At 41.6% G+C, this 16,805-nt stretch overlaps 1 protein-coding gene across 3 annotated transcripts in view; it reads right to left on the reverse strand.

The window, feature by feature from the left end:
* Positions 1-16,805, reverse strand: part of crebbpa (CREB binding protein a) — a 42,651-nt gene that overhangs the window by 23,090 nt on the left and 2,756 nt on the right. For all 3 annotated transcript variants that reach the window (XM_071504658.1, XM_071504657.1, XM_071504659.1), the window contains exons 2-3: positions 5,323-6,050; positions 147-326 (exon numbers count right to left, since the gene is read on the reverse strand). In XM_071504658.1, the coding sequence (XP_071360759.1) occupies positions 147-326; positions 5,323-6,050 (908 nt within the window). The remainder of the gene's footprint in view (positions 1-146; positions 327-5,322; positions 6,051-16,805) is intronic.

Consider the following 16,805-nt stretch of genomic DNA (forward strand, 5'->3'; position numbering starts at 1 on the left):
TGTAGCTTAGTAACCTAATAAGCAAATAGTACTGTCCGTGAGTGTATTTCTATATCAAAGGAAATTCATGTGTCTTAAACATAAAGAGAGTAATCTTGTGTTATTATCTGTATGGTTATGTCTAATTATGTGTAACGAGCACTAACCATGTTTGGCACGCTAGTGACAGCAGCCCCTTTGAGTTCACTGGGAAAGGGTGGCAGACTGTTGGCAAGGGCAGCCTTGTTCTGGAGTTGCTGCTGAGGGTTTAGCTGCTGGCCCGTCCCCGCGGCACTCTGACCGTAGGGCTGAGCCCCAAACGGACCCCCATTGCTACCCAGGCCCATCTGGAAAAACAAGACAAATTGACAGAAAAGTTAATATAATAATGTGGCCGTGTTAGCAGATGGGACAAGCTACTTTAGAGACCTGAATTCTGAAAGTATGAGGAAGTTTAAAGAGGGGATGTTCATTTTTAATTTCTTTTTTTCGGACCGCCAGCCAACGCTTGTTAACCGACCATTAACCATTCACGGATGACATTAAAATGTACTGTTTAGAATATACAAGTGTTTGTAGCCAATTAAAAATACTAAAACACAGGGGTAGAAGTGGACCGTAATGATCCAAAGTGTCTAAACAGAGAGCGGGACACACAAGCACGCAGGAAAGAAGCCCCTCCTGGCAGATCATCCCACAAGGCGATGGTCTTTTTATCTTCATTGTTGCAGAATAAATGACACCCACTTATCCAGGTACACATAAAAAGCTCAATGTTATAAATTCATGTGGTTATTATCAAGATTGGCTCTAAATTTGATTGAAAAAAGAGCAAAGAAGCATAATTGCTTCTTGACCAGCGCAGAAAGATGCACCTCTGGTGTGAACAGCCAGACTACTAATCGCGCAACAAAGAGTTGGACTGGCATTAAACCTCAAAATAAAACGAACAGGCCAGACCTACCCAAGTCCTCAGCACAGTGGACAACTTATCTACTGGTTTTTATTCAGAAATCGCATCATGTCGAAATGCTGTGTGGTTAGTCTGGTGCACAGTCTGTTAAGTGTCAGACCACGTGGCCGAGAACACCCGCTCAGATGGTCCTGATGTCCCGGGATATTTTAACTGTTTAACTGATTGTACCAAATGATCAAAACTCCTATTATCAGTTAAGCTAAGATGTGCTTAAGTGTTTATCTGTGGGTTTATAACTCACTGTCCGCACCAGTCATACACACCCCGACTACTACCTGCCAGCAGCTGTCATCTGTCTGAAAATGGCGACATTAACTTAACTGTGTCCACAAACAAAGACTTATGACTGTTCCTGAACAGCAAAAGGCACAGAATACTGTGTTTGGAGAAGTCCAGATGCAAGATGGATTATGATTCTCTTGGTGTCTTCTTATTCACCTACTTCTGTCAAAACAGCACCAACGTGCCAGCAAAGGTTCCGCCTCCATTCCAATTTGTCATTACAAGACCCCCTCCGCCAGTGCAGGCATTAACATAGCTGGCCAGGCTGACTGTGCTGGTTTGATTTAAACCAGCCCACTGATGCGCTGGCACCATAACAGCTCAGCATGACACCAGCTATTGGCAGGAAGGACTTGTTCACCCCCCCCCCCCCGTCTACAGTAACATTTCCAACCTTTCTCCTGCTCCTTTGCCTCCCTCTCCTCTCTTCTACTACTAGACAGTTTGCAACCAGTAGATCCACCAGAGACAACACAGTAAAAAAAACATATGTAACACCGCAGCAAGTAGCTTAGGGAGCCACCAGATAAATGCTGTTCTATTTTGACAGGTAATTAAGCACAACTTGGCAGTCCTATTCTCAAGATCCTATTGGGTTTTAGAGCAAATTAAGTTTTAGGCTAATTAAGGCCCTTAAATGAACTTTCTGCACTCAGGGTTCTCCCCACAGGAAGAAAATATATATCAAGAGACTATGGCAATTTCATTCCACTGTTTAGTGACTTCCAGTGGAACTGTGTTGTGATGATATGATCATATTGTCTCATGAAATTCTTTTAACTCAATTTGTGATTTGAAGAAAGCTGCAGAGTCTTATCTAAGTTTATTGCACTGCACATCCATTTATTTTATGTGACCTTTAATACATCTGTTACATAAGTATCAATATTGTAAAAGTATTCCTATCAATATCACTACAGTGCAGAGTTTTATCACAGTTTATCGCACTGAACATCAATTTATTTTATGTGATCTTTAATACATTTATTACAAAAATATTATATTCTTATTAATACTATTACAGTGTTTTCGTTAAATACTTTTTGCTGAGGCAGCTCTCCCTTTAGGTTTATGGCAATACTAGATTTACAAGAATTTAGCTTCGGTGTGATTAGTTCTGTTTCCGCTCTTGAAGCCCCAGAGATATTACCAGTGCATATACAACATACACTCTGTTGCCAGTTTATTGCTCCAACTAATCAAATACAGTTCTCCTATATATTTTAACATCTTCAGGTTTTAATGACCAGTTTTTATTGAAATTCTTTGAAGTGTTGATTCAACTATATAATCATCTGTTGCTCTGCACTGTATTATTATTCAGCCCACACGCTGATTAAAATGAGGTAGATAAAATAATAGAAACAAACTAAAAACCCAATACATGATTGTAAATTTGAACAGCACATCTGTAAACTGTTTCAACAAAAACTGAACTAACTTCATAAAATGTAGCATTAATTGTAGGACTTATGAATTATAACTTATTAGTTTTAGCTAAGTATACCTAATAAAAAAGGCAGAGTGTATATCACAGTGTGAAATTACTGTGATATAAGAGTTTACCCATATTGCCCACCTTGGAGAGCCATGACTGCATACATTAAGATGTGAGGTGCCAGGGGGATTAAAACGCCTGTTACTTTCATGCTTTACACACTGATCAACTTGCTGCTCTCTCATCCACTGAGCTGCTGAGAGACCAGACCAGACTCTGCCATGCCAGGCCAGGCTGTGTCCCCTCAGGCTGTTGACACCGCTCCAACAGACCAGATAAAAAAAGACCCAGCTGAGACGACCAGACGCTGGCAGCCTTTCAACACAGCTGAGCAGGCGGACACACACACACACACACACACAAAAATGCATGCCCCCTCTGTTTCACTCTTCCCATTCAGCCCACTGCTCTCTAACACACTCCACACATCAGCAGGCGGGACAGTTGCCACCTATCATCTCACCGCTCTGCTGCCAGGCGCGACTATTCAGCTTAGCTGCCCTCCCCCCTCCTTTCTCACTGCACTCGCCCTCTGTCGTTCTAACTGATTAAGTGGTTTACAATACCTGTCTTCCTCTATGTGACTGACAGGGCAAGCAGCCATCCAATAAGCCAGAGAAAGCGAGGGGAGTGTTCACGCATATACAATAACAAAGGAGCATGAGGCGGGAAGGAGTGACAGCGGCCTCTCTCCAACACAAATGCCCAGAGAGAGATTTACAACCTGCGATTAAAGCACAATAGAGGAAGCCACACACTGGGTCTAGTGGTTTTCCTTTCTAGAGCTGTTGGTGACATGATAATCACAGGAAACTGGCTGAGCTTACAACACACACACAGGCCTACTTCAAAATGCTGACAGTCCCCTCAAAGATACTTACACATCAGCTTTTAATCTCTCTTGTGGTTAAAGCATGTGCATATTCTCTATTTAAGAATGAATCTCAACACACACATTCACTATCTCTCCAAGTCTCTTCTCAGTAGCTTGCAGCATCTGTCTGTGTTGTGGTTACGTACTGCTTTACTGTCTTGTCTCTGACACATAGCCAGTAAAAGAGATGACTTCCTGCTGATTTCCTGTGAAACCACATTGGTGGCAAGCTTATGTTAAAGCAGTCAATGACATTATGAACTCTCTCTCACACTCACACACACGACTACTTAAGAGTCCCAAAATTAATCTTAACAATGACTGAGCAGTTGACAGCCATGTCAATATCAGCTCCTTGCCAAAAGTGTGAGCAGAGCTGCCAAGTACAGAGTGTACATTTAATTTCTAACTAATCAGAGTGGTGAAAATGCGTGGGGAGGGAGAAAGGACCGTGCAGATGAACCAACAGAGCAGATGTATAGATTCTGATGCACACACCACAAATGGAAAAAAGGGAGCAATTTGAAGTGTGGGAGGCTTTAATCAAGTTCATTATCAATGTCCAATGGTGTTATGGTCGGTCATGAAACATCCCTACTCCAATTAACGAACCAATTAGGAGCTACATAAAGCTGAGCACTGGCAATTTCCACACCGTCACAAATGCATTTCAAAAACAAGCCACTATAAGACCAGAGCCCCATTCTTAACATGAGGGTAACTGAGGTTGCTTGATTCTTTATTGATATTACGTTGGGATTTGCCTGTTTGCCATATGTCTGGAGCTGTTGTTAGAGGTACTGAAGTTAGCAGTGACAATGACCACTGTTCACATCCTTTTGTGGAGAAGACAAAAATACAAAGAAACTATTATTATATTATCATTATATTATTATTATCATACCCAAAAATTAAAAGGTACTCTGTTTAGATTCTGACCACTAATAGTGCTGCTGAACAATGTTTAAGAGGTCATGAATGTAAACATCAGTGCTACTGAAAATATTTTTTGAGGAAGTTCTGTGTTTTGTGTGGGTTTTAAGACAGGTCATATTTTTGGGGGGAAACAAAAACACTGTTTACAGTGGAAACTCCACAGGGTACATTTAATTTAATTTCTGCTGTGTCACTGCAGTAAAAAAGAAAAGAAACTGAATGTCCACAGTTGTGACACCATACTAGCCAATCATATTAGAGCTAATTATTGTTTTCCCTACTGTTCACTAATGTTTCTTGTATTACAAAAAAAGAGCACGCAAAGTAAATTAATCTGACATTAACATATTAAGCATCCACTTGAGTTCAAAGTTTGCAGAATGAGAATGAACAAGATCATTTTGACTGGTTAACTTGTTAGTCTGGATCAATCAAGTCTCATAGGAAGAACAGGGCTCAGAGCACCAACACGCAAACACAAAACTCATCATCATCATCATCATCATCATCATCAACCAGTTTATTGAGTGTGTCTGACGGGATTCTGCACGCTTCAAATTGGCTCACATTCATTTGTGTCCAATGTTAAAATGGCTTCCACCCACACTCCAATTATTAATTTGTCATTCATAGGATGTGTCTATGAAATGAATGACAAATTAATAATTCTATGCAGATGATAGATGCAGATATACATTTAATATTCTCCTCAATGCATTGTAGCCCGAAAATGTGCATGCACAAACACTATACTGAAAGTAGCAGTGATGGACTCACCTTGTTCATGTTGCCTGCTTGTTGGGCTGCACTGAGGGTGGCGTGAGCTCCCATCTGCTGCCCTCCCTGGGTGAGTGTCTCTGCCAAAGCACTACCAGCTCCTCCTGGTCCTGGTGCGGCTCCCTGCATTGTCGGTCCCTGATACTGCATGCCTGCTACTCCTGCTCCCCGTCCTCTCCCAGCTCCAGGTCCGAGACCACCGTTCATCACCTGCCCAGGTTGGGGCTGCCCTCCCTGGGTCAGCAGCCCTGCATGGCCTTGGTTATTGTTAATCATGGCCTGGTTGAAGCCTGCAGTGTTCAAACCCATTGTTGCAGTATTGTTGTTCTGTCCTGCTATTCCAGTTGGTGTTCCTGCTTTTTGGGCCTGGGGGGATGGGTGGTTGTTGGGAGAGCCTTGACCATGGGGGCTCTTACCCAGTGGCGTGCCCAGCTGAGGCCCCATACCGCCTGGCTGAGGGCTAGCTGAGTTCATCCCTGCGCCTGTGATACTGGAGGTACTACCGGCTCGAAGGAGCTCTGAGAGCTGCTTGTGCTTGGCGGCTGCATCCGGGACAACAGGGGCACTACCACCACCAAGACCCGCAGGGGCACCGCCTGGCCCACCAGCTCCAGGTGCTGCTCCACCATTTGAAGACATCCCACCCATCAGGCTTAGATCTCCACCATTAGGGATCAATTCATCTGGAAGGTCATTCTCTAAATCATCCCAGGATATTGATGCCAGATCTAGTAGAGAAGAAGGAGGTAAGAAAGATAAGATTAAATAACTACATTTCAGAGAAGTTTGTTGGTGGTTTCAAGGGGGGGCACATTGAAAATGTTGCATGTAAGCATCAGTAAACTAAGGAACATTAACTTTCCTAAGCCACACTGCTTTTGTGATCCATCAAATAAGCCTGTACACGAAGCATTTACTGCCAAGTAAATACTGCCACATATGACAGTAAGTGTCTAATCAAACAAATAACCTCTTATTTCTCAGCTGACCCTCCTTCTGATTCCAAATGTTCACAAACACTCCCAATTATGGGGTATTTAAGAAGCAACATGCTATCTGTGCTGCATCGTGGCCTTGTCCCCGCAGCACAAGACAGAAACAAGACGCAGTGTGATAATAAGAGCATCGCTACTGGCTGACAAACACAGTGTGACAACAGAGAGAATCCAGCAGCACTGAGGGTTCGTGCTGGGTGGCGGATGAATATTTGTGTCACACCATCCAGAGGTGTGAGCATAATGCTGACTGCCTCGGGATCCACGATTTGTTTGAGATGAAGTGATTAAGACAGCAAGAAAGGATGGGGAGGTGTGTGTGTGTGTGTGTGCATTAGAGCTGTCCTCGTTCAAGAAAACCACCTCTCTGACTAATCAATAAGCAGGACCTCGACAAAAAACGAAAAGTCGGGGGCATCACTGTTGGCGTTCTGGAGTGCTGCACTCTGTGTATGAAGTGTGGTATTGCTAATGACTTTCACTGAGCTGAACTGTGTGTACTGTGAGCAACTGTGACCACAACCTGTGAGGTAGGCAGGACACAAGTGGTTTCCGATACGAAAGAAGCCGCAGTAAAAGCCATTGTCAGTGATTACCTTCATGACATGTCAGAGGTATGGACACACGCACAGTAATGAAACCACACGTTACCTGCAGCTCTTTGTCTAACCAACCACCGGTGTCTGGTTCCTGTTTTTACCACGACTCTCTTGCAAAACAATCCCTTCTAAAAATGATAAAAAAAATGATCAACATTAAGAAATAGTAACCAACTGCAAGTCCTTTCACTTAGTAAGGTACTGTATTGGAACACAAGAGTTACAAAGTGTTCAGGTGGACGTTGATTACACAACTTGTACAACTTGTGATAGTGCTCATGTTCATCAAATAAAAAAATTATTTGTAAAATACTATTTGTCAATACTTAGACACTACAATTATAAACTGAACGTGTTTGCTTTGTGCGGCAGCAGAGCAGGGTCGTGTCAGAGTAGTGGAGTCTTACCACATGACAATGGGAGAGTTGACCAACCAGACAACACCGGAGGATTTGGTGTCGAAGCAAAAAACAAAGTTGCCAATGTGGTAATATTTCAAATTTAAACCAAATGCCAAAAGGGAAACTGATAGCATTGATAGGGCAATCTGCAAACTTTAAAGCAGCATCTGGAGAAAAACGCTTTAATCTACAGATACTGAGCCAACCCGTCTGTTCTTGTAAAACACCAGTTTAGTTTATTACCCAGTGGGCAAATTTCCACACACGGCAGGGAATAGTCCAACCATTTTTAAAAATTATAGAATTATTAGGTAACCCACTGAGTAATTTAATGGGAAACTTGTATGAATAACATTTTCTTCCTTTAAATACGCCTCAAGCTGCATTCCAACCAACTTTAGCAGTGAAATAAACGCAGCCCTCTCATTCCACTGGGGCTGCTAAGAAGTGAGAGAGCCAACAGAGTGGCAAAGAGCTGGAGCAAAAAAGTTTTAAGTTTTGCCGCAAAGCAATATGACATCATCTAGCTGGGTGCTGGAGTGGCCAATATTTCTATTGTTTAGATCGCAGATGTTGCAAACAAAAGATAAAATTATTGCGTTATGTCGTGAGATAAGCCTCCAACCTTATGGATCTATTACTCAAACTGGACAACCTGGATTATATTTCAATGCGTGTCTCAACAATACCTGAAGAAACACGCCCTGAACAGTGCAGTCCTTTGCACTGTGTAAACAAAAAGCTGTTTTCGATGTGAATGTCCACTAAAAGTCTGCCTTTCCATTCAGACACAGACATACAACGGCAACATCAACACACGTCATTACAGAGCACAAAGACACAGACGCAGAGGAGGGAACATCTTCACAGATTTAAAGAGCAAGGCTCTAGATGCAGTGCAGACTGGTAAAAATGGATCCGTTGCATCTCGACCCCATGTTAGTGCACAACAGTGTCAGAGCAGAGTGAGAAGCTTTGGTCAGTGATTGTGTGTTTTTAAAACTTATTTTGGGTCTCCCCCATGCACAGCACACTCTTAGTGGAAGATGTAGTCGAGGTGTTTCTGGTTTAACAGCAGGTGGCAGGTCTGTTTACAGGACAAGAGGAGAAAATTAGCATGTTCACACCGATGTCATGTACACATCACTGCCAACTGGAGCTGGAAATGATGAATACCTGCGACTTCTGCAAAGTCGTTTGACCTGGTAGTGAATGCTGATTACAACCTCCCACAGCGAGTGTTAGCAGGTTTTTTGGTCTGGTGTAAAAGGGGCTAAAGTGAGGCTATCACCCTCCCATCTGCTGCTGGATGTCTATAATGAGGTTCAGTCAGGATCCTGACTTTAATAAGGGCACTGGGCCCACATACTTTCCTGAGTGAGCACAGCCCTCCAGATCTGCCATGCTAACCCACTATCTGTCCCTGGCATCAGGAAGGCAGGTGCTCCATGTGGTGGAAGCTTGTTTAAGGCTGAAGGAACCATTCGTCTTTTTCTCACTCACTCCTCTCAGCCCCTCCTCTCTAACCAGCAGGCACATGGATGCTCTCTGGCAGCAGCAGTCAGTTCAACCACATGTGCTCAGGACTGGCCTCGCATTCATTTCTGAATGCACACACACACACACACACACACACACACACACACACACACACACACACACACACACACACACACACACACACACAGTACGACCTTGCCCCCAGGCTCCTTGGCTGGAGGCCAACGATGCAAAGCAATGTTTTGGTTAGGTAGCGCCACACGCAGTCAGGGGAGCCCCAACCATGAAAGAAGGGGGAAGGGAGACAGAAATGGAGTACTGCTCTTCTCCTCTCGCAGCCTTCTTTTTTTCCCCCCTTTTCCTTGGTTACATTTACTTCCTATCAATCCTTCCTTCCTATGGTCTTTTACTCAATTATCCTTCCTTAACTGACTGATCGCCACAATGCTCTCGACTTTTTCCTGTTATATCCCCTGTGGCTCCTGTCTGGGAGTTGGTGGCTATAAATACCCGCAAAAGCAGCTCCAGCAGGGGTCCAGACTGGGGCTGTCTGTCATCTTGCCTTAGGGCTGAGTGTCTGGCCTTAGAGGGACAGGTGCAGCATGGCTGCTGGCAGCCTTTCACTTACTGTTCAGTATTACAGCAGCGGGAGAAACAAAGCCACTTACAGCGGGAAAATTATCCTATCCTCTGCTTTTCAACAGCACTTAAACATTCCTTGGAGTGGGTAATAACTTTCTTTAACCTGTTTAAGAAATGTGACAATGGAAGGAAGTGTGGAGAAAAAAATCTGACATATGACTATTCAGCTATGGCTGCATGGATTCATTTTCTTTACAGAATCATGGATGAATAAACAAAAAATAAATTTCCAAAACACCGTGGACTCATCAAGAAATCATCAATGCTGCTTGCATAATAAACTATCCAACTTCTGGCTTTTTTCACCATTCAGGCCAATCATGTAGGGCATAACACTACATCCAACAACTGTGTCAGCTACGCAGCATGCAAACCACAGCGGCTTCTTACACCAATTCCAAACCATCAAATGTGAAAAATGAATCACTTCTGGATCTGACTGACTGAAATTTGTAAGTTAACCAGGTTTATTGTCTTGTATCATTCAATTAATGGACAAATCAACTGATCAAAACAAACTAATTTTAAAGGTATGTTATGAATCTTGTTTTAATTTCTTTATTTACATGTGTGAAACAAAGAGGTTAGAAAATGGTAGCCTTTTTAAAATGAGTCAGTGGGTGTTGCTGAGAAATTGAAGAGTTTTCAGAGTTTCACCTGAAATTTTCAAGAAAATGTGTATGAGAAGCAGAGGAGGGAGCCAAGCATGTGAGGCCCAGTCTCTTCATAATGAAAGTGATACTTTATTAAAAACACAATTTATCACTCTGGGTATAATTTTCACTGAACAGCTGCATCTCCAACTGGAAACAAGCAGCTCACTGCAACTATTGGAGACAAATTCAGCCAGGTTTGTCCATTTTCTTGAGTTTAGCTGTGGGATAGCAGTGTTAGTCGGTAGCTGGACAAACACTTTCATCCAGAGTGAAAAAAAAATCAACACTTGGTGCATGGTCCCTGGGGGATGAATCCTACTGTAATGCTGCGACTTTTTATTTAGCACCAACAGGATGCGGTTTTCACTTTTGTCTAAATTATTTGAGACTAATGATACATTCCTATCAGCCTGATTTTTGCTATTCTATGGCTCTTGCTCGTATTGTTATCACCCCAAGTGGTATATTGACGCACGGAAAAGATTGACGTTCGTCAACAACTTTTATTAGGACTCTTGCATGACATACGCTTTAGTAATGATCAGATCTTGGAGCCCTTAAATTTCAACTGGATTATGTGAAATGCAGATGTTTTATTTTATCACTTGAAGAAAAAAAGTTGTTCCAGTGCGCTCCGGCAGCACTACACCTATGCTCACATGACCAGATCTTGTTGCGCAAGAAGGGCGGTCACAGAACACAGTGAAAGACATTAAAATTATCTCCAATTTTATCATCTATTGACAATTTCGTTTCATGTACATTATTACAGTGTTTAAGTTTTACAGCCTCATGGGGCCACTGGGCTAACTACAGACTCCTGTCGGCTATGGACACATCAGCGAGATGTCAGTCTTGGAATAACTCTACACAACATAAATCCTGGAGTAGCAGGCTCGAAAAAACTAATTGCCAACCAGACATTCAGTCTTAACCCCGTCCAATTTAATGACCGAGTTCTTAGTTTCCCCATGATATCATTCAGCCAAAACCTACATCAGGTGCTTGTAATGATTTGGTCTCCACCCTTATCTGGTAGACGTGTGATAGTGAGTGAAATCAACTTAAGCTACATAAGAGAGCTATTTATTTTTCTAATATAATATACTATAATATAATATAATATAATATAATATAATATATATTGATCCAAAGATTATGCTTGCTTTTAGACTTTTGATTTACTGTGGTATAGCAAAGATGCACATTTTGTATGAAGTTTAGGTGTTCACAGCACTGCAGGCTAATCATGACACATCCCATCATTAAATCCAGTAGCTCCAGCTAGATATAATTTAATGGTCCAACATTTTTCAGAAAATAATCTACATGAGGAGTTAGGAGAGAGCGGTTTGGCAGTGTGCATCTGTTTCACTAGAGAAGCCTGGACAGGAATCAGACAGAACTTCATCTCCCCCAAAAAGCAACAGAAAAAAAACACAGAAATTTAAATTCAGTTTCAAGCAACACTTCAGATTTATAGTAACCCTCACAGACCTCTGCTTTTATCTAGGTCTTCTCTCATTGCTCGATGACACTTACTGACATATAATCATTAACTGAAACAGCAGGATGCAGTGCACTTTTGGGCTCACTTGCCCCTAACACTGTGTGTTAGGAGGCTTTCCAGTGTTTTAATGGAAATCAACAACTGCTGACAGCTAATGTATCCAGAGCAAACAAAGGATCATAAATGATGATGAAAGATTTATATTTTACATAACAAATGTAACAAAATATTCAATCCTAATTCTTGCAGATTGGCACAAGACACCTCTACTACTGCCTTTAGGCCTGAAGTGCCCACTTCCCTTGTGTTTCCTGACTTCAAGTCACATTACTGATCAACAAAGGTTCAGGCAAAGACACTGCAGCTACTGTGATATGAAAAGGTTGTAACACCTCTTAAGATTTGTTGACTTAACATTTGTTGTGTTTAAAAAAAAAAAAAAAAAAATCTGAATATGGAAATATTATTATCAATAATAAACATTTGTAACAAGTATTGTATTACACAAATTTGCAATGCAACTAAAATTCAATATATAATATAATATAACGGTGCCTACAGATGTATGTGTGTGAAGCAAACACCTGCAGCAACTGATGCGTGGTTTTAAACTAGACATGCTTTAAAGTCCACTCCTTAGACAAAAAGTGTTACTTTTTGACTGGAGGATGTAAATTTTATAAATTGCATTTGCCCATTAAAGTCACAGAAGACCATCTGGGTGCAGTTTAGACACAGTACAAACTCACTTTAGTGTTGCAGCAGCATTTTTCTTTTTCTCAGTATTAAACCTTCAATAACTTTTTTGGTTGGCATGGCGTGTGACCGATGTGCATGCACACTCATGCAGTTTCCACTAAATGCCTCACTTGCAGACTACTACCACAATTTACTGATGTTCTGAAAACGCCTCACATGCTGTCGGTAGAAGCTAACTGCGCACAGAGAAGCCTCTAGCCTCCACTCAGTTACTGCAGCATACGCAACTCAGACTGGCCTGTAGCCAGGAAATAAGTTTTATAAAACTTTACACGGCATGGCGGTATGTTCCACGTTAGACCTTGCAAAACCAAACAATTTCCATATCACTGCGATAACGTGACTACCTTTTATTATTTTGTCTCCCTCAGTGGCTCCGACTGCCATTACTCAAGCTAAAACGCGGATGTGCAAGTGTCTCCAAGGAAATGGCGACAGCCGACGTTACTGTTGTAACATGAGCGACGGCAGAGGAAGCATTAATCTGTTACCTAACTTTCATGTATTCAATGTCTATCAAAATTTACAAATAAAATGACTGAAGTTGAACTTTAATATGGGGAAAATTAAGTTAGCCGTCACATTTCTTTGAGTGATAGCACTGCACGCCATTAGAAAAAATTATAATCACTAAATAACACTGGTTAAACAAGGTTTATTGTGAAAGGATTTTAGCCGATTTGCTCACCCTGCCAGAGTCAGGGCAAAGCCACTAACCAGCTGAGCAGATTCCATCTTATCCATACCCTCATCAGTTTTAGAAAAGAATAAAATACAGGATTAATGATGATTTATATTATAATTACAATTAAATATGAAAATGTCAGTGAAATCAATGATATATCTGACATCAAAATACTGAGTGATGATTAGAGAGAATGAAGAACAGGTTGGTTGTAAGTAAGTAAGTCAAGTTATCTTCACTTCACCTGGCTCACTGTGCCCACCGCAGCCTCTCTACTCTGCTGTTTGCTGTGTGTTTGCTGTGTGTGTGTGTGTGTGTTTGTGTGTGTGTGTGTGTGTGTAAAATGCACGGAGGATGCAGCCCTGCCTCGGGCAGAGAGAAGAACGGAGGACAGAGAAGCAGTGCGACCATAAATGATAATTATATGTGGGAGTCAATATTGATACTGTGGTGGCTGCCACAAATAAATCAATGTATGGGAAATATTATATTATCACCTTTTAGGTTGATGTAGCCAAGAGTCTCTTATTTACACATCCAGTAGTTATGACCACCGAGTGGAAGTAAGACGAACATTCAATCTTTGAGCTATGTTTTGGGTCTCTACCAATTTCTGAGCGAAACACTTGGTTGTTTAGAGACTAAATGCTCCACTGTGTCCACAAGCTAATTATGTCTGCCTGCTGTTTGCTGCTGGGCAAGTAGTGTACGATGAGTTTGAAACATGAAACAGCTGCCTGCCTTGGCCGACAACGACACTGTGACAGTGGTGAGAGTGAACCAAAGCCCTAAGGTTGCAGGCCGTACAACAGGGAGATGAAACTCACTATAAAGCTCTGTAAAGCTGAGCGGAGCTGCAGGTCCAGGTGATAATTCTCTGTAGGTTCATAACTATGATTGACCCCTTTCACATTCTCACATTGTTTTTACATTGCAATTTGATGCACTGTCATTTTCAGAACACTGATTATAGTCGCTTTTAGTTGGCTTTTCAAAGAGCCAAACTCCACTTAATCACTCCTACTTTCTATAGTTACTTTAATTAAGTTCTCCATCTTCTTTCCTCAGATTTCAGTTTTCTTGTCCTTTAAAACTTACGCCACACATTCTGTTTTTCTGCCTTTTGTCTGGAAAGCTGATTCATGCATTTCCATCTGAAATCCATTCTTGAAATCTAATTTTCTATCCTCATAGGACTTTCTTGATTTGTATCTTCACTAGGTTAAACACCTCAGTAATTACTAAGTCAAAGTGAAGAACTGCCACATGCTGGAGTGAGTAAGGCAAACTCTCCCGATGAAAAATGTGAGGAGGTCTGGCCAAATGGAAATGCAGGAGATTTAATAATCATGCAATGCTTCCTCTCTGGTCTGCTGGATAGAGTTGCGTTCGCAAGCTTAATGCTTTAGGACAAATCAGAATTACTAAAAAAGATCTCTTTCCTTTTTCATATATAAAAGTTTGTGGTGGAAAATTTACATTTGACGAGTCAGCTTGTTTTCATAGAATGGTTTGCCCAATAAGAAGCAGAACTTTCTAGATTGTCTACAGAAACAAAAATGTGTTTTTTTTTTCAGCCTTACTCTCACTTTGCTATACCTCACACACAGATGTCAGTGCAATAAGCAAGAGGAACAACACTGGTTGATGGAAACAGACATTTTTACAACAGGGAAAACAGCCTGAAACACAAGCATGGACACAAGCAATGAGAGGCATTGAAAATAAACACTGCCGTTCCAAAATTACTCATCAGCCCATGCGGCAAGCTAAACCATCTAAAAAAGAGGAGACGCTGTCATAAACACTTTATATAAGGGGGGGGATTTTAGGGCGGTGACACACTACCTTCCATCCCCCCTCGTCTGCTCCCCCTTCATTTTTCTCAGGGTTTTTCTGGTTGCCCGCAGGCAGAAGCATAAATGGCTCCATTAGCGCCTGCATCATGAGCTTACTGTCTGCCTGCTGGGCATTCAAGATGCCATTTGTGCAGTAGTAAGGGAATATTTGGATGTTGCGGGGTGAGTGTGGGAGTTCACTGACATGGCCACGAATGACACATGGAGTTGAACTACGATCTAAGAAAGGCACGTAACAAATATTCACTAGTTACTTTTTTAGCACACTTGCGGCTTTGATCAACAAGACAAACACCGATTGCACCGAGACCCCCCCCCCCCCCGAACTCTACCAGAGAAAAGAGGTCTATTAGCCAAAGACCATCAGACTTTGATTAAAATGTGATCAAAATACAGAAACTCTGGATGTGCTTCAACACATTTTTAAACAACAGCAGCCACTGTCTCGGGTTCCAATGAGGCACTACAATGTCAAGACATCTTGTTAAAACCTATTCACACAACATATGTATTTTTTGTGGACAAGGGAGCAAGGGGAATTGAGGCACCCTGCAGGCTGACAGATGGCGTGAATAGACAGACAGGGGGCACGTGTTTGCTCTCTGCCACTACAATGAAAGGAACCTCCCCAAGTGAACACAAAACTTGACGACATAAAAACATCACAAGTGAGCCGCCACCGCAGGCATACATGATCTACCACACACATAAGTATGCAAAGCACAAACATTCCCCATAAAATGTGCTACATTACACCTCAAAATGGGACGAACAACTCAAAGCAGGCTATACAGCCAAAGGCAAAGGCCAAATGTCAAAGCTCCAGGCGTGACAGTCGTCAAAAGAGTGAAAGTCAACTTTTTATCTGCAGTAATTTATGGCTGATGATAGTGTTGCCCAGTGCTGTCCCATGGGGTCCGTTAAGTCCCAACTGCAAACTATAAAAAAGGAGGCGGGGCCAGTTTAATGATTGATCACTGCAGACATGTGGTGCTTTTGCCATGTGTGATGGGCGTTGGTATTCATTGTTGTTGTTACTGCTGTTTTTGTTCAGAGGCTGTCCAGCTTATTATTTCTCTGGCAGACTAGACAAAATTAAACTCAACGAAGAACACGTGCCATGTGACAACATGTGATACTCAAGAAAACTATTAGCTTAGCCACAAGAGCATATTAAAACATACATCTTACTCAGTGCTTTATGTACAATGTGCAACAGGGGTTCTACAGCCTTGCAACTTTACTTAGATATGATATAGATTGCAAAACATACTTTATTGGACTAAGTATAAGACTTTTCCCCCTGATAAAACTTCTATGAATAATGAGGATGCCATTATATTTGCAGACTACACCTTTAAGCACTCACCACAACAGGCCAAGCAAGTACCAGCTCATGTTCCACAGTTCAGTTAAAGCTCTATTACTCATTTTTTTTACAAGTAGGAGGCAAAAAAAAAAATTCAAACCCAGTTGACTTACAAACAGCCAGTATATATCAGTGGCTTATAAAGATTTTTACAGTTTATATGTTACAAAAAACTGCTCTGATCATTCATACACATATTTGTGTTAATGTTGGTCTTTAATGGTCTTTAAGTGCTTTTTTAGTTTTCACAAACTCCTGACATAACTTTACCAGATAGACGTTTGACTTCTTGCTCACTAACCATTTGATAACTTTGTTGTTTGGTGCTGAACAGTGGGTTTACCAATGCATATTTTGGTGGAAACAGTTGTCCACAGGGTTCAATGAGACCAGTTGACAATCAATCATATAGTAAATCTGCAGGCTACAAACTTAAGCAATGACCCTCGTGGGGCTAAGAGTCAAGTCTCTGTGATTTTAATTTAACTTAATATCAAAAATGCTGGCT

The sequence above is a fragment of the Trachinotus anak genome, unplaced genomic scaffold (genome assembly GCF_046630095.1).
Source record: "Trachinotus anak isolate AG129_WGS33_773 ecotype Australia unplaced genomic scaffold, CSIRO_AGI_Tana_v1 ptg000019l, whole genome shotgun sequence".
In the NCBI taxonomy this organism is placed as follows: domain Eukaryota; kingdom Metazoa; phylum Chordata; class Actinopteri; order Carangiformes; family Carangidae; genus Trachinotus; species Trachinotus anak.